Source organism: Rhinichthys klamathensis, unplaced genomic scaffold, assembly GCF_029890125.1.
Source record: "Rhinichthys klamathensis goyatoka isolate OS25496 unplaced genomic scaffold, OSU_Roscu_1.1 h1tg000275l_1, whole genome shotgun sequence".
NCBI classification, from domain to species: Eukaryota; Metazoa; Chordata; class Actinopteri; order Cypriniformes; family Leuciscidae; genus Rhinichthys; species Rhinichthys klamathensis.
Genome location: NW_026606794.1, coordinates 1,223,324 through 1,247,074, shown reverse-complemented (window position 1 = coordinate 1,247,074; position 23,751 = coordinate 1,223,324). Strand labels below are relative to the sequence as shown.

General features: G+C 38.9%; 1 protein-coding gene across 2 annotated transcripts in view; it reads right to left on the bottom strand.

Annotated features, from left to right (window-relative positions):
- Positions 1–23,751, bottom strand: part of exoc6b (exocyst complex component 6B) — a 99,054-nt gene that overhangs the window by 26,734 nt on the left and 48,569 nt on the right. The window contains exons 16-20 of one of the 2 annotated variants that reach the window (XM_056268699.1): positions 17,336–17,447; positions 10,485–10,619; positions 10,169–10,348; positions 8,665–8,694; positions 2,012–2,153 (exon numbers count right to left, since the gene is read on the bottom strand). In XM_056268699.1, the coding sequence (XP_056124674.1) occupies positions 2,012–2,153; positions 8,665–8,694; positions 10,169–10,348; positions 10,485–10,619; positions 17,336–17,447 (599 nt within the window). The remainder of the gene's footprint in view (positions 1–2,011; positions 2,154–8,664; positions 8,695–10,168; positions 10,349–10,484; positions 10,620–17,335; positions 17,448–23,751) is intronic. The other variant, XM_056268700.1, reaches the window with a different exon arrangement.

The window sequence follows — 23,751 nt, the reverse complement described above, 5'->3', positions numbered from 1 at the left end:
CGATTTTGCGAACTTCCCCATTCGCCTTTTTACAGGAGAGAGACCTGCGGCAAAGGCGGCATGGTTTACGTGACGCGTGTCAGAGCACATCTCATCAAGATTCAAGAACAGGGACCTCTAGGCTTTCACCTAACTGCCACATTCCAGTATAAAGCCCTGTTACTGACTACACTAAGAAACCTCTCAAGGGATAAGCAAGGAAATGCTGTCAAGACCTTTATGCTCCCCAAAACCAGCTGAACTGAACAGGAAGCAACTCTTGACGCCCTCTCCCTTTGAATGTCCAATCGCTCGCTCCTGGTGTTGTACAGGTCAAAGAGGCGCAGCAGACATGAGAGAGGCCAATGTCAGTTTAACAGAGCCTCTTGTGGGCTCGAGATCATAATGCAGTGGTATAATGACTGATAACATTTAATTGCAAAAAGTGATTAGGAAGCATTCTAGTATATAATATGACTGATTATTATTATTATATATAATTATTATAATAATATGACTGAATGTCCAGTTGTACCTGAAAGTACCCAAATGGCCAATTTTACCCCAAAATACCCCATCATAAAATAACAGATTATGAAACGCAGTAACACTTTACAATAAAGTTAAATTTCTTAGAAGCATTAGGTATTGTGAACTAATAATGAATACACTATTGTTATTTTTAAACCCAACTATAGTTTAATTAAACCCTGCTAAGACTTAAGTAAACTCTTTATATAATCTTGTTAGACCCCTTCCTCAACTTCGAATGCTAAAACTGCTTTATACCCACTCCATAATATGGGGTTCAACATATTATATAACAGCCCCTCCAATTAGGGGTACAGCTTGTCATTAGTGTATTACACTGAAAGGGACATTTTTGTACCTACCCCTATAAGGTTTAAAGTACCTTAAGGAAAAATATTATTACTCTAAGGTTTTAATGTGCATGTTTTAGGGGTACAAAGTTGTCCCTTTTAGGGTACTGCCCCAGTGACGAGCTGTTGTACAATTTTTTATGACAGTGAAACCATCAAGATGTTTGTCCACACCTTCAACACTACACATCACGACTATGTTATGACCTTCTTCTTTCTAAAGTTATTTCCAGACTTCAATACATTCAAAACGCAGCAGCCAGAGTACTCACCTGCAATCCACAGTTTACCCATATTCAACATTACACATTAAAAAAAAATTGGGGCCTGCTTATGATCAAGCTTTATGCAAAGACATATATTTTCCAACCCTTCTGAAACTCTCTAAACTGATCCTCATCGTACCTTCATATCTCCCTCCCTCTCTATCCCACAGCGCAGACACTTCCAAACTGTTGATAGATTGAACCACAGACACATCATCTGTGCATTCAAGTGGTTACATCTTTAAGAAGTTATTATGTCCTAAGACCCATCCTGGAAACTTCCAAAAAATGTAAACACCTCATTCACCAAGTCTCAAACGGAATGAGTGTATGAGTATGGGGGGGGGGGGGGGGGGGGGGGGGATTTGAGGTTTACAAATAAACAGGGGGTCTCTAAAAATGAAAGCAATCACTGGTAATCACAGGCTGCCTGGTAAACCAAAGCAAACCACAAGAAAAAGGTGTCATACAGTGTAACTGATGTGACCGCAATATGACTGGAGTTATTTTCTCTCCCTCTCTGTGACCTATGTACGAAACCATGCTCTGGCTGAGGATTCAAGGGAATTCCATTAACCATACAGGGTTAGGTGCTCAAAGGCAGTTTCATCTGTGGTCACACGCAAAGCCGTGAGGAGATGCTAGCCAAAAATGCATATCCTTCTCTTCTCACCTTTTCCTCTAACTTTCAGCTTAGTTTTCCAGAAAGTCACATGGGTGTCAAATAAGAAGTTAGTTACAGCAAACACAGCATTGTGGCTTGATTAAAAGTCTCCAGTAGGATTCGTGAAATTTTAAATTGGGCCACACCAGGATGAAGTACAATCATGCAATCAGGTTTAAGGATGATTATGAATATGTCACTGAGCTTTCACTTAAACTTACTCTCACACTCTTTGACGTCCACGTTGAACTGCTGCAGGGCTCCCATAGACACTTGCCTGACATCAGCCTCCAACAGCAGCTGCAGCAGGGAGGTGGAGAGGTGTTTACAGGCTGACATACATGCCGTCTGAGCCACCTTCCCCTAGAGAAAGAAGGACAAATGAGAGAGAAAAACAAAGAAGTGTGAGGTTCACATACTGAGTATCTTTCAAACAGTATAACCCTCTCCAAAAGGTGGTAAAACTATGGACATTTATTTGAATTGTTTACATGTTTCTCTCCTCCCTGTCCCTGTCCAACTGAATATCATCAGATAATCCTTTCATTCTCTCGATAGTCAGAATCTGCAGCATTCTGGTCTCTAATATAGTCTCCATGAGCACACACAAGAAACACTTTTCATATTGTATTTACAACCACAAGAGTCAATGCTTACATGCAATCTCACAGACATAAAGAGGGGAGCTTAGCAGCACTATGGTGCATATTTATGCAGGTAGAACCACAGTGCTGTTTAAACATCAACACACGTTCACGGTCACACACGCTGATACACACACAATTCAAGCTCCAAGCCGAAAACCTCAAATATGCCCTTGTCTGCCGTCCAGCGCCTTCCTGACAATCAGGCTAATACTTCAGGGGAGATCCAAAGCTATTAATATGACACTAAACCTGAAAGAAAACAGCAGACTGGAGGGCCAAGAGTCCATGTGGGATTTTTATCTGATGGGGTAAAAAAATAAAAACAAAACACCATTATACAAGAGGACTTCCTGCACATTGGAAACACTTGGGCAATAAATCTAGTGAAATGAAGGATGAATACACAGTAAATCCATATAAGAGAGAATGAGAGGTCTTTTTTTATCCCTTTTCTGTCCATGTGTGATGGGTAGAGAATGGAAGGAAAAACAGAAAGCAATACAATGCCCTCTTTGCTTCAGTCATCTCATCCTTTCCTCTTCTTCCTCTGTCTCTCTCCATCTCACATGGTAATTCCACTGTAGACTTTTCTTAAATTAGAAGCCACTAGCATTAACTAACTAACTAATGCTCAGGTTCGGTCTCTGACAGCTTAAAAGCCTTAAGGACTGTGGTGGGGACAAATAAAAATAAATAAATAAAATATTATATAACCTAGACCACTTCTCAACTAACTGCAACTTTTCTAAACCACATCTATCCAACTATTCCAAGGTTGTTCATTACATTAACTATGGACACGTTTCACTAAGTGACATGTTTTGCACTTGTGCTATCCATCTTTTTACCAAATTAAAGGCACTTCGCTATTAAGTTTTCGAATGCAATGAACTTCATAGAGTTAAGAGTGTCTTAAGTTTCTAAATACTTTTCGGGGTCACTGTACGTTGTGAGCACAAGATCTAACTGCAGCAGCACAGCCCCGACATAAGGTTGTTCTTACAGAATCAGAGGGCAAGGACTGGGGAGGGTTGGCGTCACCACAACATCAGCTGGCCATATGGCTGTGAACTTCACTTCAGCTTCTCTGTAAACAGTCATATAAAGTATAAAGTACACACAGGCACCTGACCGACAAAGACCTGAATGGTTCAGGTCAGGTGGGGTCAACAGGAAAAGCTCTCCCCTCCTCTCTCATTCCAAAAAGAGGATGGAGGCGTGTGATTGTGTCCTGTGTGGGGTCAGGCCCCATGTGAAATTGCTATAATCCATCTCCACCAGCTTCTGAAATACCTATGGCCTATTTGTTAATCTACAGTTGGCATGGATATAATGAGTAGAAACGGTTTTGTGCGTTCAACGTGACACTTAACATATAACGTAGCACAACTACACATATGCACACACATTGCAGTCATATTCAGTCAGCCACTAATCAGGCTGAAGCACTAACTAGGTGATTATAGATGATTAGAGTGCATGCACTGCACTGCAGTGATTAAAAAATAAACACACTTGTTTTCCGGACTCCTGTCTCTGTATGTTTAATAGCCATAATAAATCACAGAGGCCAAAGTAGTAAGGGTTGTTTCTGTTCCTCATGGTGGAATGAAGACACACACAGGTACCTGTCTCCTACTGGGTAAATTCTAATCACTCACGAGTCATTTGGTCTGATTGGAGTAAGGCGTTTGTAAATATGGTGAGCATTGATTTTTTTACAGCAAATAGAGTCATGAGCAAGGATTGCACAATCTGGGCAGGGGTGAATAGATTCTCTATTTACTTATATTGATATATCTGTATTCGTTTATACGTGCATTCATATTTTCTGCTGCTTAATTGAAGCATAATAAAACTTTTGAAACCCACATTCATGCTGGACAAAAGCAAAGAAACCACGTAAGAGAGACTGAAATTGATTGATTTATAATTCAGTTTTTATCCAAAGCAACTTATAACACTATATTATACAAGAAAACAAGTAGTGTGCTACCACACCAAATTTCAACTGAGAACTCCAAAGCACTTGCAGAAAAGTGGAAACACTCACAAAAGACCAAGCCTGTCCGTTTCCACTTTTCTATAATATATATATATATATATATATATAGATATATGCAAAATATTTCTTTTTAATGACCCTTCAGGATCAATTAACCAATCAAAATATGAGAAGAATGATATATTGGGAAGATTAAACTTGGTTAAGGTAAAATGGCAAAATTATTTGGCAAGAAAGGCAATCTCCAGCATATCATGGAATATGGGTATTATAGTATTATGCAAAAGAAAATGCATAGAAAAACAAAAAGCCCACAATAAATACAGAATACACTGACTACAATGTAATCAGTTTTTCATATTTTGTTGGTTCTTTTTTTTCCATTACAGCAGCCATTCTCCTGGGTATTGACTTTGCGCATGTGTCGTGCTTAACTTCTTTCCAATCCTCCTTAAATTCTTCTCAAAGTTGAGCTTCATTGGAAGACCTGTATGACTTATCACAATTCAGGGTTTATAATATCCCAAAGGTTTTCAATGGCTTTAAGGTCAGGGGACTGAGGAGGCCACTTGAAGACTACAAAATGCTGAGCATGAACACTTATTGCTCACAACTTTGTTGCATTCGTGGTGCGTTTGGGATCGTTTTCATGTTAGAAAATACATGTTTGCTCTCCAAACAGATCCTCCATACTTAGTGTTCAGCAGGATTCCCAAGTATTAGTCCATTTTCAAAGAGCCAGCAACTTCAAACACCTGCTGCAGACATGGGTCCCCAATACTTGTCAGACTGCAGAACATGGCTCCAATCTGCCATACTCCAATCTTTATGTTCTTTGGCAAATATAAGGTGTTCTTTTTGTTTTCAGTTGATAAAACTAATAAATGCTTTCTTTGCTGTTATACAACCTCTCAATCCAGCGTCTTGTAGCTGTTGGCTTACAGTTCAAGATGAAATTGGAGGTTTCTCACAATTGCACGTTTTATCCAGATCTTTAGAAGCTGTTTTGAGGTGGTCCCACATTCAGGTGATTTTCATCCTTCTGTCAAAATGCTCACCAGCCACAACACTTTACATTCTGCATGGTAGTGGTCTCACTGTGCTTTGAAATAATTCTGTTGACATTGTGACCATTCACATCCAGCACGAGCAATATCCAAAAAACGATTGACCAAATGTAAATGTTTGCAGAGGAAAGTTCCTTCCATTTGGCCATTTTCACTAAACCCCATGTATGTATACATGTATGGTTGAATCCCGGCTATATGTATAAATCTGAACAGATTAGCTACTTTCAACACTTAAAAGTTGGAGCCTTTGTTCAAAGATATGTGTTTAGGGCCTGATTTAAACAGTTCTGCTTCGTGTGGCACACCCCTCTCACAGTAGCACATTTGTTTTACAGTTCAGGGCAGGGGGATGTTAACAATTAGCTCAGGGGCTCAAAGGAGGGAGCGAAAATCAAAAAAAGGAAAAATAGGAAAGAGTGCAATGAGTGACCAGTTAGAGGCTGCTTGCACTCCTCCTCTCCAGTCTTCTCCAGTTAATTAAACAAAAGGCTCATCAAAGCCCTCATTAAAAAATACTCAACAGCAATTGGCTGTCAAAATAAACAGAACACACGGTACAGTGAGACAGACAGAGAAACAATAATAAAGCAAGAAACAGAGATAAAGAGGAGGAGGAATACAAGAACAAGGGGTTCTGGACACTGGGCCAAGGTTAGATTTCTTAATAACAATAACAATATGTTTGAAACGTCACAACACTTCTACAAATGACCCCAACACGCACCACATGCGGAGGACCCCTGAGAAAGCTCAGCATGGAGTGTGTAGGCTCTCTCAATGCACTCATATTTCAAACGCGCCGGCTTATTTATGCAACACACACCGATCCCTGTTTACAAAAACAACGAATGTACACTCACGACATCCTAACGAGAAGCAGAGACTATCGCTCGAGGAGAACTGATGCCTGTCTGCGCTGATTACACTCTGGTCGGAGGAAGGGTGATAATATGTGTTGAACTTCCCGACACCATGCAGCACTGTTCCAGCATTTCACAAACACAAAGGGAAAACAAAGACAGCAGGCCAATGAGTTTGGAGCTCAAATCAGGCTTCAAGTAAATAATGACAAATAGTGTTCGCCTTACAAGGTGCTTGATGATATTGATATGGAAGGGCTTCCTGTTACCTCAGGGTTTCCACAGCTACATTACAGAGGGCCAGGAAGCATATAAAAATATCCAACACACATTTTAACGCATTGCTTTGGAAATGAATAAAAGAGCTGTTGTAAAGGTTTTAATAAAAGCCAGGTAAAATTTTCCGAAAATCTGTGATAAAAATACCAACAGCAGTTGTGGCTCCCACTTTTTGCAAGGCTTTTCAAAGATTACCTGCTTGATTAAAATCCCTCATTCACACTACACGTGTTTTCATTCATCAAGTATTTTATGCAAATTTTGGAATATAGCATTAAAATGCTGGATGCTGGAACACTAAATGATAAATACTTTTCCAAAATTTGCATTAAAAATAATTTGAGGAGGATAAATGTTTTATTCTGTATGAAGACATCATATTTTGTTTAATCAAACAGATGAGATGGAATGTGGATTCTTTGTATGGATTGTTTTAGCAATTTTTAAAATGAAAGGTATAATTTAATGAAATTAAATTCAGAATGAAACTTAGATGGAAAAACACGTGATGACAGCGATTTGCAGCAACAAAGAAATCATACACTAATTTTCAAAAGTTTGTGGTCGGTAAGATTTTTTTTAATGTTTCTGAGAGAAGTCTCTTATGCTCATTTATTTGATCTATTTATTTTATACAGTAAAAACAGTTATATTATTAAATATTGTTGCAATTTAAAATAACTGTTTTCTATTTTAATATATTTATAAATGTAATTTAATCCTGTTATGGCAAAGCTGAATTTTCAGCAGCCATTACTCTAGTCTTCAGTGTCACACGATCCTTCAGAAATCATTCTAATAGGCTAATTTGGTGCTAAAGAAATATTTCTTATTGTTATCAATGATGATTTTGATAACAGTTGTGCTGCTTACTGTTGTGTGCAAACCGTGATACATTTTTTTTTTTTAGGATTCTTTAATAAATAATAAATTTATAAAGTTAATAAATTAATAAATAATAAAGTTAATAAAAATAAATAATAAATTAATAAAGTTCCAAAGAACAGCATTTATTTGAAATAAAAAAAAATTTGTTACATTATAAATGTCTACCGTACTGTCAAAAACAAAATTGTACTGACCCCAAACTTTTTAACGCTAGTGTAAGTGACTGACATTCAATGTTGGTGATTTAAGGCAACACGAGCAACGGCAACAATTGATGATGTGATGAAGCTGTACAGAGTTCAGCTTCCTTCAAATGTACAGCAAAGTAAACACGACTAAAAATGGGAGAGTTTGATACTTTCAAACAGCAACAATCAAGACTTTGAAACAAAACCACTTCCAAATTAAACAAAGCAAGCCAATTCTACTAGCAGATAGGGTGGACGTCTATGTTGTGGCTGCATCAGACACTACAAGATAAAGCTCCTCATTTGAGCTGCCACATTTTTAGAGTATTTTGCCAACATCAGCTCAATAATGACAAGTCAATGCAACAGAGACACACTGAATATTAAGCTTGCACACAAAGGTTTTATGGATCAGATAGCAAAAACACTCAAAATTTCTGCCGAAGAATGTCAGTCTATGAACAGACCACCATGTAGAAACAGAATGTTGTGGCAAAAAGGCAGCTCCACAATACAAAAGTGCTCTGCCAGTCATTCAGTTCCGTCAAGAAAAACTGTAAATTGCCATCATATGATGCTTTAAGTTGTCGGTTCACAGTTTTATACAAACATCTACTGTCGCACTTTAAGAGGATTGTTTACTTTGCATCTAAATCTACGTAAGGTAACATTATCGGTGCAAGGCACACAAAAATCTCACCAATTAATATCTGAATTTTATGGTAGAAGTCTACAAACAAATACCAAGAACCTAAGGGACAAAAAAAGCACTACTGTCACAGCTTCAGACGCCTCATTTGTGTTCCATAACAAGCATTAAAATGCATCCAAACATCTATGAGTAGGTCAGATGAACACCAGGCAGCATGCGGAAGTACTGTGACGAGAAATGGCCAAGGTTATTGCTGAAGTTAGACCACACTGCAAACATACTCACCGGTAGTGTGGCGTGCTCTATAGAATTGCCCTACAGAAGATAGATAAAGACAAAATTTAGGTCAAAGGTCGAGTATGACTCCCCCTGGGTTCAAATGTGAAGTCGGTCAACCACACTCTCTCGTATCAACTTGGCCAAACAGTTTACGATCAACACTGAAAGTCCCTCTGAGTGTCAAAGATGGTTTGTGGTCGGGTGAGAGAGGCCGAGCAAGAGAGTGTGACTGATGGGACTGTGGCTTTGGAGTCATTATCAGAGTTTTTGGCTATGAAGTTGATGGCAGGGTCGCTTCCACACACACAAACGGTCAGTTCTTGACCTTTCCTGAAAACCATCAGGAGTGTGAACTGGGGACATGGTGAGGTTGCGCAGATGGGGCTGAGTGAATCAGGATGCACTATGTTCACATGTAGAGCTGGAATGTGCTAACACAATAATATAAGCAGGATCGCTTGACTGTACATCTGTGGTTCACTGTTATGCGTGTATGTGTAGATGGAGAAAATGAGACATTCAGCCTGACCGTAACCTGACCTGGGGTCGTACAAATATTGCCCCCTGTTGGTGAAATTCAGCCAACAATGTGAGCGCTGTTTTGCAGTGGGCTGAAAGGGTCGTACTTCTCTCTTACTGAAAGCTTAGGAAAAAGAATTTAAGAGATTACAGGAGCGCAGGAAGCAGCATTACCGCCACCAGCCCTGGATCAGAGACAATCCCAGCCAGTCATGCCGACACGGAAAGGTGTTTGGTTGAGGCCCGTAGGAGGGAAAGCTCTTAAATACTTTGATTGTCAGAAATCCCCCATGACAGGGGTCAGGACCGGGCTGTGCCAGTGCTAGACTTCCTTCACTAAAGCTGAGACCTAAGGTCACGCCACACAATCTCTTTAACTCCATGTCAGCTGAGCCACACAGACGCTTGCAAGCCCAGAACACTCCAATCCTCTTACTTGCTACGACCCTACTTAGCTTTCTGTTGAAGTTCAAGTGTACTGTGTGAGGACAATCTTCTTTAAAGTGATGGAGTCAAATAGGAGATACGACTACAAGCTCAGGCAGAAAATGCTGGGTACAGGGATGGATTATGGCCCAGGCCAATAGAGCCTTAAATTATTATTAATTTATTGATGTATCTAAAACTGATGCAAATAAGCAACAGAGTATCGCAGTGCGTGTCTGAGAGCTATTTGCAAAAAAAGAAATTGCCTTGCTGTCACAGCAATAAGTGAAACTCCAAGTTGCAATTGCAGAATGTAAAGCCACAATTAAAAGATTCAATAACATCTTAACCCCCTGAAAACATCTTTAAGTTCTTGTATTGAACACTGTTTAAAAAAAAGCTTGTGCTGTATGCCCATCTTTTTCAAGGTAAGGTGAGTTTAAGATGGCGCCCAGGATCCACACAGAACCATAATCTCTCCTTGGCTGGGTACAAATAATATGCAATTAAAAAGCATTCATGTAATCTATGTCCAAAAAAATGTGTACGTGGACGAAATACTCACGGGCAGGTGAGTGAACACTGCAAAGGTGCTACAGAGGAAAGCAATGAGGTCACTCAGGTAGTCACTGGCCTGTCCACCTCCCTGTACTGCTGTCCAATCATAATCAGCCAGCTGCAAAAATTGGTCAATCTTTTGATTCAGGTTAGTGTAGATCTCCTCTTCAGCAGCATGCCTTGCGTCCTATACAAAGAGAAGCAAAGAATGAAGAAAGAAAGAGAGTACTAAACAGGCACAACATGCATGTTAAAAATACTAAATAATAATTCATACAATCAATGGGGGAAAGGGAATGACACCACAAGCTGCAGGTTCCTACCTTGAAGGTTGAGGTTCCATAGAGTTTGGTGGCATTAATGGTGTCAGGAGGCACGTTGGTTATGTTGGAGATGAACCCTTCTAGGTAGTGACAGGACTGCTCCAGGTGAGTGGTGTTGATGATGATCTGAACCAACTTTGGGAATCAAATGTGATTCAAATTAAGACTAATCCATTTTTGACTGATACAGCACAATTAGTTACTTGCGTAAAAAAGTGAAGATTTGTATGCTTTTTAACTATCAGACAGAACTACACTGAAAAAAAAAATGGTGTAGGATTTACTTGGAAACAATTTTCACTCAGAAACTGCTAGCAAATTTCACAAAGAATTACAAAGAAATGGCAGGTAACAATGCATTTAATGTGAAATTTTGAAGTAGAAAGACTGAAACAGAATTTTCTTGTAAACCCTATTTCAATAATCTTTGTTTTATAAAGGGTATGCATTGACGTCACTTTCCCGCCAGGACATGCCCCCTTAGCCGGACTGAGTGGCAAAACATCCTGCAACATGACAAGCTTTAGTAGGGGAATCTGCGATAACGGGAGTAAAACAAATGATTATCTGCTTAAATAAAAGTTGGACTCGACAGTGGTCCGTGGACATGTGGCCAGGAATCAGTTTTCTAACATTTTTATGTGCCAGGGAAATACATAAAGCAAAGCATGTGAACGCTGTATCTGCTGTATTACTATAAATACAAAATAGGTAGATCTAAATCCAGATGAACACTTAAATCATTGTTATATATTGTCATCAGGGTTTCCGTTGTCCGGTAATTACCGGACATTGGCCGGGAAAAAAATTAAATTTTTAATTTCCGACAAAATTAAATCTCTCCGGTCAAATTGTCCGATTAAAATTGCTAAATAATAACCGCCCCCCTAACACAATATGAATTTGAGAATAAGCCTAAAATGTATAAAGCAAAAATACACCGACCTTTGGCTATGTTATAAAGGAACAGGCTCTACCGTTTGAAAGTTATTAAACAACATCGCATGCTGCATTTCAAATAAAGCGCACGCCTAGAACGGCAGTAATATAGACCTAAACAACGAACGATTGAGTGAGACGTTTCAAATATGACCAGGCAGGCCCATTGATATTATTGGTAAAGTTGATAAATTGATAAAGTTGACGATGCAGACTCGCCATCTTCGCAGTAGTGAACGCGCCTATAGAGAGAAGTGTGCACGCGCCGACGCCTCCGTGTCCTGATTAGCCTATATTGTCCCCTATTTGCTTCTTATTTATTAATCAAGGCAAATTTGTTGATGAAACATTGATTAAAATTAATATACAATTTATACAAAACGAAATTTTCAAGCAAAAATAATATTCGAAGATCGCTGGGTTGATTATTATTCGAAAATCGCACCCACATGCACGCACACATGCATTAGACTACACACCAGAGCATGTGAGCAAAGCGGAGCGGTGTGACGCTTATTATAAGTTAAAAAACTTAAATATACGTTTCATATTTATAAATAATATAATGTTATTTTTTAATTTTTTTCATCTATGTTGATTAGGCTATATGAAAAGGGAAGCGCATGAGATGAGTAAGATAGGATCATAAGATGACCAATAGGCCTATATATCGGAAAACATTTGGAATGGGTCAGACATGATTTTGACCACTTATTTAGTTTTGTTTTGTAGAAAGCCTTTCTTTAAAGTTTATTTCGTTTTGTATATATTGTATCTACATTTTAATCAGTGTTTCATCAACAAATTTGCCTGGATTAATAAATAAGAATTTATTCATATGAAGTGTGCATTTCTCTCTCTAGGCGCGTTCACTACTGCGAAGATGGCGAGTCTGCATTGTCAACTTTATCAATTTATCAACAATTTAAATGTTTCATGCATAATCATTACTTTCGCCGGTTCTTTGTGGCAAGCTTTATTTCAGGTGTTGCGTGATATCTCTGCGCCCAAGTAGTGCTTCGCCTGTGTAGAGCAAGCATAGACAGTATAAGAAGTGGACAGAGCCATCTCATTGGAACTCAGTTGAGACAGTTGAAGCCCATTTTTAGCACTTCCGTTCCTGACGCGCAGACTCAAACCGACTAAGCTTGATGACGTGAGCAAGCTGTCTGACAGACATTAATCTTCTAGTAGCTGTGCGTGAAAATTGCCAACGTTAATCTTGCAGAGACGGGGATTGAGCAAAGAGTTATTTGGCGTGAGTGAGCAGGAGTAAGTATTCCGTTGCTTTTATGGACTCATTATCTATGGGCTTCTCCCTTGACGGGACGTCCCCCCGATTGCCTGCGAGCTTCTCCTCCTGTCTGTACGGTAATTTCTGTACAGCGCGACAGAGAATCGAGTGGTTATGACGCAATCGTTAGCCTATTTTTACTAAATCTGTTTCTACGGGGCTTATAACATAGAAGGTAATGGAGCCCTTTATACATTGTCGTGTTTCTTTAGAAATAAATAATGGACAAATGGAGTCTTTAAACGCCTCAGATGTAAAGTTATTCGCTGTCAAAGTGACGCCAAAATGAATGGGAGTCAATGGAAATGCTAACGCAAGTGAAGTTCTGCTACAACATGGCGGCACCCGGCCGGCTTCAACTTCCGGTCGATGGATTAGCCCCTTGAGAGCAAGGGGGTAATCCATCACCCCCTTGAGAGCAAGGGGGTAATCCATCAGCCGGAAGTTGAAGCTGCCTCCGGGGGCCGCCATTGTAGCTGGCTATCACCTGCTATTAGCATCCCATTGACTCCCATTCATTTTGGCGCTACTTTGACAGCGAATAACTTTACATCTGAGGCGTCCAAAGACTCCATTTGTCCATTATTTATTTCTAAAGAAACACGACAATGTATAAAAGGCTCCATTACTTTGTATCTTACGTTATGGCCCCGTAGAAGCCATTCTTGTAAAAATAGGCTAACGATTGCGTCATAACCACGGGACGCTCTGTCGCACAGTAGAGAAATTACCGTATAGACAGAAGTAGAAGCTCGTAGGCAATCGTTTACTGTCTATGAGGCAATCGGGTGGACATGGAGGCATAAAGTCAAGGGAGAAGCCCATAGATAGAGAGTTCATAAAAGCAACGGGACAAAATATTTCAACAACAGATTTGTTTCAGATTTCAATTCAGATTTGTCCCGGCACAGCTACTAGAAGGTCAGAACGGTTGCTCACGTGACAACTACGTCGTCAAGCTCAGTTTGAGCCTGCGCAGAACGCTTGGCTATCAGGAAGTGAGTGCCCATGTTGGGCTTCAACTCTCTCTGTTGAAATCAACGGGGTCGCTGTGTCCATTTCTTTTACTGTCTATGGTGTAGAGTCTCCGCAACGGCGATAGATTGAAACGCGCGTCCGAATGAAGATTGCGCAACTCGCGCAGCGCGTCGTCCATGCAACTGATAGCAGCGGACACGAGCGCTCAGCTTGATTTAAAAAACAACTGATTTTAGCGCTAGATCTCTAATTTAATAGCGAACTAAATGAATGATCTGCTAGTTAACTGGAGATGTTTTATTTATTTGTATTAGGTACATCCGTGCCTCAATGTTTCAAAAAGTGAATGCGTGTGAAACCATAGTAAAAAACAATTGGCGTTGATTGATGCCAATTGGACGTTCATGTTTTTTTCCGTCTATTTGAAAGTTAGGCTAATAATAACATGTTGCATTCTATACGGCCTGATTATGTCATTTTTTAAGTTACATAGCCTGCCTCCAGTTTTCCTCAACTTGACTAATTAAGAGGCGATATTTGACCGGCATATCATCAAAATGTCCGTTAAACGAAACCTCTGCCGGTCACTTTGACCGGCACCATTGTTTTCTAGTGGAAACTCTGATTGCCATATCACCCAGCCAGCCCTAAAACTTGTTAAAAGCACAAACACCAGATTCACACATACTCCATTTGCAGTACGTTTGCGGTGCGGTGCAGTACGTATGTGATGCAGGAGCAGCACACGCTTATTGTGCTTTCACATATTCCGCTTTTGCAGTGCGCAACTGATCCGCAGCTGTATACCACAAACACAACATTTATTTTTTAACATTTATTTTTTAACACAACATTTATGAATTTATTCATTATTTTTATTTAAAATCCAAAAGTTGTTACTGAAAATGTTTTGTCAGCATTGCGATTCTGTTTGTAGACAGTAGTTATACAATCTTTCATAGAAGTATTCAGGTTTAATCACACTAAATGTAAATAATGTATTATTCAATGCATTACTTCTATATAGATTTATAGGCCTATATTAGGTTACTCAAGCAACTAGCAAAACATTTAAATGTACTTTTCTTATGTTAAAATCACAAACACATTTTAAAATAAAACTTTTAAAAAACAGCCGACTCTCGCGCCTTTTCTTTTGTATTTAAATCTTTATACAAGAAATCCTGTGGGTCATAAAGAACTAGTTTTTCCACCTCCACAAAGAGAGGTCGCCTGGTTGAGGTAAGATGTAGTTTTCCTTGTTTTAGCCTGGGCAAAGAGCCATATGTTGACTGTGAAACTGTAGAGTTTAATAATATGCATTTATGGTGAAATTACTACATTTTCGTGCCAATCCATGTCTAATTTTATGTGAACAATGTGCTGTCACTTTAATTCAGCACAGCAAATCTCGATCGCTGCACTGCTGCAGACACTGTTCCTGGAATGCATTTCCGGACCGCATCAGTGAGCAGTGTGAACGCTCTAACCTGTTAACATGGGCACGAAAAAAATATGTACTGCAAACGGAGTAAGTGTGAACCTGGCATAATAGACATAACATTATGACGGTCTATAAAGGAGCTGGGAAACATCGTGTATTGTGAAGCGCGATACAAATAAATTTGATGAAATACAAAATTCAAGTTCAACAGCAACACTGCCACTTAGTCTTTTTGTAGGTGTAACTGCAGTGACATCATGTGCATACCCTCCATTTACAACTTTGGAAATATTTTTTTTTTTACAGTGTACATTAACGTTTAAAAGTTTGAGTAAGTAACTTTTCTTTTGGAAGGAAATTAAAATGTTTATTCAGCAAAGATGCATTAAATGTATCATAAGTGACGGTAAAGTGACGATTCTAATCAGTAGAATGATTTCTGAAGCATCATGTGACACTTGAGACTTGAGTAATGGCTGCTGAAAATTAGACTTTGCCATTACAGCATTAAATTACTTTTATAAATTATTTTAATACATTACAAAAAGAAAACAGTTATTTTAATATTGAACTACTACTATAAAACAACTATTTTTACTGTATTTTTGTTCAAATAAATTGGTCTTGGTGAGCTTAAGAGACTTTAAAAAAAATCCAAACTTTTTAGTGGTAGTGTTTATCACTTTGTAAACAATTTAAACAGTTACGTTGATAGATTAACATTTTTACATCTAACAGAGCTTTTCTTTGAGTCATAATGCAGCTATTTTTATCGGAACTTTGTAAAACCATGTGGTACCGTCATCAAAGAGAAAATCAATGTTTGTGGAAAAGATTCTAGAGGTATGAGTAATAACTAGCAAAAGCTCTATGTGGGAGTAATTCTAAAGGGGAAAGGGTACAGAGAGGAAGTCAAGGGTATGGTTAAAGGGACAGAGAGGGTTTGTCTGTGGGACGCAGACCTGGAGCAGCTCTACGTTAAGTTAGATGGTCTGTGGTGCAGTGTTTGAGGTCCACAGGCAGGGCAGGGCTGTCAGCAGCAAGGCGCTGATGCGCATTGGTGCTAATTGAGCCCAGACCTTTAGCTTGGACCCGCTCTTCCCTCCCTCTCTCCAGTCATGGTGCACCGCGCAGGGAGGGAAGCCTGATGCAGAGCCCGGGTCACACTTCCGCACCTCCACCAGATCCGGGGCAGGAGAGGGGGAGGAAGGAGCTTGACATCTGATCTTGTGTGTGTGTGTGTGTGTGTGTGTGTGTGTAATGGTAGTAGTAAGACTAGACTTTGCTATGCAAACTACCTGAAATCAATAATAAAGCCTTTGCTTTTTCAAAATACAACACTGAATGTCTTTCTTTCTTCCTCTGCTATTCTTTCATCATTTTCTCATCAGTGGCACCCATCTGAACAGAACACATCTGGATTTGAGGGGTTATAAACAGACCTGACTGCAAGCAGAATCAGCAGGTCGGAGAAGAAACTAACCACATTTGAGCGACAAACACGGGGAGAGTAAAGCAGGGATGGAGTGAGAGCAAAGAGGGGGAAAAAAGACACATGCTACTACCAGCCAGTGACAGGTCATTTTATCTGCTGTCACTGTTGCGAACAATCCGCCTCAGATTGGGCTTTGACCAGAAATGTTGTTTAGATATAGCAACTTTTATATAAAACAACTTTTATGGGTTGTTTCATTAATAATAATGAAAAGCTGCTGAGTCTGATCATCAATGTAGTTTTTTTTTTTTTTTGTGAGCGCTTCTTTGCAGGAAGACAATAGACCGGATAAGATAATAACATGCTATAGCTTCCAAAATGTAATTCTTCAATTTCACATACAGTACATAGGCAGTTGTTTTATATATTTGAATGAAAAAATAAAAATGGCGGGTAATTAATATTCTATAGAAATAGTAATTAATAATCTGAGCGACTGGTATTCACCAAAACTGCAGTTGTTTCCCATCTTGAGTGAGACAAAAATGGTACTAAAGGGGTCTATCTACAAGATGTGGATATAATGTGACACAAGAACAGTTTTCCAGTGATGTCTAGCATCTTGAAAACTGAGAGTCCAGACAGAGACTCTCTGTTGAGGTTGGATTGAAACTGAGACAGCAAAGGACATCAATAAAGAACAACATAGATGTGTGCAAATAATCACAGACACAAATGGAAAAAAAATAAAAGAACCTCACCTCTGCCAGTCCTACGTTTTTCTTCTTTATGGCATACTGTAGGCAGTGGCTAAGGGTTCGTGTGAGCAGGAGATTTGTAGATTTACGGATCATGTCATCAATTTCTGTTGAGCTGAACGTGAAAATTCATCTAATTAGGAATACAGTTATAAATGCACATATTTATGTCTATAATGCAAATCCATAACCACATAGTCAGGATTGGAGGAACATTGTGGACCAAGTGTAACGGTATGGGGTTGTGTCTTGCCCCACCAACACCAGATCTGTTATATCCCTTTTAAATTATATAAAATATCTTACATGTTTTCAGTAGGTCAGTAGTTTTTTTTTTTAGAAATAATACTTTAAGCAATAATGCAAATTTATCAGAAAACACAATAAAAAGACATTTATACTGTTACAAAAGTTTTCCATTTCAAATACATGCTGTTCTTTTAAACATTCTAATTATCAAAGAACCCTGAAAAAAAAATTATCGCGTTTTCCACAAAATTATAATAACGCACTAAATCAGCATATTAGATTGATTTCTAAAGGATCATGTAATGGCTGCTGAAAAGTTTTGCAGCTTTGCCATCAGTAAATTACATTTAAAAGTACATTAAAATAGAATTTTAATTATTTAAAATTGTAATAATATTTCACAATATTGCTGTTTTTCTATTTTATCAAATAATTCAAGCCTTGGTGAGCAAAAACATTAGAAATCTTCCTGACAAAAAAAACTTTTGAACTGTACAAATTCTGTAATTGCTACATTTTGTGCTACTGCTATCGTTGAACTCTTATAGCGGTGTAGCAGTGTGAATGATTTTCTTTAAGACCCAACATAAGGAGTGCAAAATCACAAGCAAGATGTTTTTGCAGTCGTTCTGAATCACAGAGTCCTATGTGTTTTAATCTCAGCCTTGATCCTCCACCTCCTCCGAGAGAAAAAAAAACCACAAAAGTGGAACCAAACAGATGCAAGATTCTAAGATGTACACACATGAACACTCACAGACATGGGCGGGATTTAAAACCACTCATCAGGGCCAGATAACACCCTCCAAAAACCAGAGAACAACCACACACAGATATTACGGTTTAAATCAACACAAGGGAAAAAGGGGGATATCACTTTTCTTTATTCTTCTTTTCAACAATGGGATGGGGAGGAGTAAAGGGGCTAATTTTGTCAGCCAGCGTTCCTGTACTTGTTAGTACGGCTGCAGCTGCATCTTCTGGTTCACAAATAATTAAAAAGAGAGTAAAAAGAAAGAAAGGGACAATATGTCTCAAACGTGTCCATCAATATGAGCCAAGGCCCAGGGTGCAATAGTTTTCCCCCTCGATCTGGGCAACAAACGCATTCCTCACAAATTACTAAATCGTCTCTCATTGTGCTGAGAAAAGCAGAGGAGGAATTTGAAAAACGTTCCTCTCCTCAGCGGGGGAAAAAACTCTGAGCTCTCTCCGCTGACTTGGCAAACAGGAGAGCTGAACGGAGCAGAGAGTTGGAGGTCAAAAAAAGGGAGAAATGGAGGTGCTATTCAACCACGAGATGCTGAGAAGTTGCTTGAAGACCTACATACAGATTATAATATTAGCATCAACTGTGATGCTGCAAATTCATGGTGACTGAGATATTTTTTGTTTTGTGAATTTTGTTCAAATTTCAGCAAAAGGAACGTTAGGTTACAGTCATCAGTTAATGGATTTTGAATACCTCAATAACACGGCTCTGATCTTGAACATTACAATATGGAAATGTTCCTAGCATTGAACCTCAACTAGGGAAAGGCCTGGCTTTAAATTGAGGACTAGAAAGCGAGGCATTGGTCTTTTGTGACAATCTGGAAACTGACAGTGTCTGGATGAATCCAAAAGCCTCTGGCTATTCCTCATTTTAAGAGGGAGGGGGCTGCAATACAGAAAGAGAAATTGTAGTCTGATTAAACACAGACGTTTTACTGGCATTTACGTTTGATTTATTCATCCACTCAACTCTCTCACTTATTCAGTGAAAATTAGGGTGGGAGTTTGGTCTGATAAACAATGATCTAAAAGAAACAGATGAGAAGGGAACCAACGGAGACTGAAAATGTCCAATTAACTTCATTAGAAAAAGAGAAACTAAACAGAAGAAGAACGCAAGACAGATACGGCTCCCTTCGGTTAGCACAGAACATATGTTTATTAGCTATTCAACCATCACAAAGAGTAACGTTACAGCTAGCTTCAACTCAAGGGTAACTTCAGGTTAATATGGTAAATGCACATTTGTAAAGCGGCTCTCATGAGGGAGGTCTAAAGTTTGCTGGACATGCATTGGGGGAGTCAAATACATTCCTGACGTCTGGTCTCCAGGCACCTGCACATGGACTTGAGCCCCTTACCTCCCCCTCTGACCACATCTCATCTCAATATTAGTAGAGGGAGACCACAAGGACTAATTGCCTCCGGTAGACTAGTCTGGGTAGTATGCAGAGCTGTTCTTTTGCTCCTTTGGTGTGTCAATCATAGGTTTCCGTTACCAATAGCAACAGGCTTTTTCTTCTCTACACCCTTGCATACATACACTACACACATACCCAGCATCCTAACCCCACCATCTGAGACCTCTGGTTGAACGCCACCTGGCCGCCTCTTGCCCTCTTACTCAATTGTGCTTGTGCTAATAGAGATCCATTTTTACAAATATGTCAAATACGAAAAAATCCAGTGAGTCGAGCCATTATTTGACAGTATTCTTAAATTAGCTGTGTGTACGGGGGATTTTGGCTTGATCTGGAGCCCTTGGACCCCACACGCCGAGGCACGGACTACTGCGAGCGCAGCCAAAGGAGGTCAAATGTTTATTGTTGAATTTTAACTGACATTTGAGCACGGGGACCGGCCACGTTCTGAAAACCACATAGGACATGACTGGTGGAAGTGAGGAGGCAGTGAGTAGCCAAAGTCTTGGTAGGGGTCCCAATAAAACTGAGACAGCTTTCTCTGCCAACATCCATACAGAATTATATATGACACGGACACCTTTAAAACACAATACAAATGCTAAATCCAAAAAGGCTCCTTTTTGATTATTATTCCCACAAGAGTCTAAAAGCCAATGTTTGGATTTTACCACTAAGTAAAGGATAATATTTAGTGATCATTATACAAAAATATTTGACTGCAGAATGCCAAAACTGATCAGACAAAATCAAGCATTCTAGAGAACAGTGTAATAAATTACTTTTGATTATGTTCTGTATATTTTTCCATCTAATTCAAGGCTGTATCATTTATAATCGATGACCAGATTGGACAAAATGCTAGCTTACTGTGTGGAGGCGAGCACATGGAACTTAGTGATTTACTCATTTCATTCACCAGTATGAATACCTGTAGATTCAATAATTTCATGTAATCATCCTGCAGGCGGGATTGGACTGAGCCCAATATTTTGACACCTATGACATAAACCAAGCAGTTGCACTCAACGTCCATTGCAGCTACACTCTCTCCAGGATCTGGACAGTCTAGGAGAATTTAGCACGCACAGACTCCGTCAGACAGGAAAAAAGGTATTATTGCTCATTTAAAGTCATTCTTGCAGTGATTGTAGAATATATCTCCAAAAACAATACTTTCACAGCACAGGTAGTCCTGGACATGCAATCATTGCTTGAAATTAAGCCAATGAGTCGGGAAATACATTCGTCTTTTCTACTGTTATAATAGGCATCTTCTATCGGACCACTCTACAGGCGACACGGTTAAGAGTGTCTGGTTGGCTAGACAATGTCTCAGACACTAATCACTAATGATGATGATAATGGAGTAGTAATTTGGTAGGATGCCGGTTTCTACGTGTTCTCTGTCCTGAAACATGTTCCCTCATTTCCTTAGTAAACCTCTAAACTGCAACAACTACACAAACACGCACACAAGAATTAGGATATCCAACTGAGACATCCGCTTCTAAAGTAACCAGACCTGACGAGGCACTCAAAGAAAGAGCCAGAGACAGGGAACATCAAACGATCACAACTCAGAGGACTCGTCTTAGTGCGTAGCTCAATCAGAAGGAGGAAGACGGAAATGCCAACGACAGTTCTACAGACAGTGACCTTTAGCCTCGACCCCTTGACCTACTGTTCCATTCAGGGTATTAGGAGAAGCGATGAGATATCAGATCGCAACACAACGTGACTGAGGTTAAGGGGTGGTTGGGAGATGAATGCTTAAAGATTTTAAAAGGTTCATTCCTAAACTGAGGTGACACAGCAATGAAAGCTAAATTTTTTTGTATTTTACGGTGCACTATGGAAAAAAATTATTGGATAAAAGCATCAAAGACGATGTAAACTATATGTCCAAATTAAAGACATGTCTAAAATAATTAGTGAGATGAAGGCCCATGAACAAATACTATAACAATAACTACAATAATAACTATATTAGTGTCCACACCAATGGCCATAGCCAGATAAGAGGCCACCGAATTCCAGACCTCGGTAAATTTTTCATATTTAAAAATAACATTTGAATTTCTCTGAATGACTAATTGGCAGTTTAAAACTCCTCCTATGCCTGCATGTATAATTCAGTTTAGACAGTTTGCTAGATTGTTTAGTGTTAGTTGTTAAGAAAATGATGATGACGGGGCTTGAGAGAAAGTTGTGAGTGAGGGCTCGGGTGCAGCCAAAAAAGGCCCATAGACAGTGCGGGCAGGTCGTTGGTGAAAGGATACCACATTCAGTAAGAAAACGCAATGATAATCATGGTATTATCTGTAAGAAACTGTATCAACGCTATCTAAAACAGTAGCATAATAACACAAGTACACTGATCTGTAGAACAAGTAGGTTATAAGAATGAAATATGCCAAATATGCAAACACTGGCCATGAAGAAGGCTATATGCTATTTCACAATATGCTATAGTATTTAACCTTTCACAAAGTTATACTAAAATTCATACTGTAAGAGCACGTACAACGTTATCATTACTTATCCATACAGCAATGCTTATTAATGAAAACTATTACAGTAATAAGTACTGTTGCTTGAATAAACAGCAAAAAAATTAATTATTACCTAGCCTATGGACTATGGTAAAGTATTAGCAAATTGTGATACAATAAATAAGGTCTAATTTAACAATGTCTATCCCCCAAAAACAGACAGAACGGCAAAAAGGGTCTGACTAAATACATTAGTGCAATTGTAGGCGTTATTATTGGACAATTCTTAACAAAATCTCACTTATTTCCAAACACTGGTTATGGCCATGTCCACACCAAAGGATAAATGTTATGATTAAGTGCTCTGTAAACATACACTTTGGTTTAAATGTTTGGGGTCAGTACACTTTTTTAAAAATGTTTTTCTTTACTGTTTTTGAGTGTTTTATGTTTTCCATAGCTGCATTTTTTTTTTAAAATCAAAAATACAGTAAAAACTGTAATATTGTCAAATATTATTACAGTTTAAAATAACTGTTTTCTATTTGAATACATTTTAAAGTGTAATTTATTCCTGTGATAGAACAGCAACATTTTCAGAATCCATTACTCCAGTCTTCATTGTCACATTCTCACTTCTTTAATTAATAGAAAGTTCAAAAGAACAGCATTTATTTGAAATCAAAATAATGTGTGACATAATTGTCTTTAATGTCACCTTTTCACAATTGAATGTGTCCTTGCTGAATAAAAGGTAATGTGATTGCAGCACATACTTTAAAGTTGGATGGATTTTGATTGGCTGTGCCGTTACAATAGTGGACTCCAGAATCCTCGTAAGAGCATTTTTAAAATGTAATGGTTGAAGGTATTGTTCTTGGTGTGAACGGGTCTTAACTGATAATAAATTGAATAACTAGATTACACTGGTGCAATTCTATTCCCAAAGTCTGCTCCCTAAAACACTCCTGAATTAAAAATTTCGCCTCTGTCACCCATCAGATGAAAATTGTAAGTCTAATCATTCCCACTATTTGTGGTATCATTCATCTCCATAGCACAAATTGATTGGGATGAGCAAATCACTTAAAGGTTAACATATACAGGGTATCGTAAGCATCATGAGCAATAACTTGCCTTAATTCATTTTACTCTCTGACATTATATAACAGGTTGCTAAGCAGGTCTTTTATTGGGAAATCCACAAGTGCTGTTTTCACAACTGTTTGTTTTCTACACTTGTGAAATAGACTTCTCTTCTGAGAAATATCATAAAGGGAGATCATACCGAAGCAGCATTTCACAGAGCCATTTATTCTGTCCAACAGTCTGAAGACTGGGAATTCAGGGTAGGCCACACTAAACAGCTCGGCGCATCTGGCAACCTCATCAGTAATTCTAAGAACTCATAAACTGACCAGAGATCAGTCAACACTAGGAGAAATTCCTTGAAATAACACCCACTAGCACCAAGCACGCA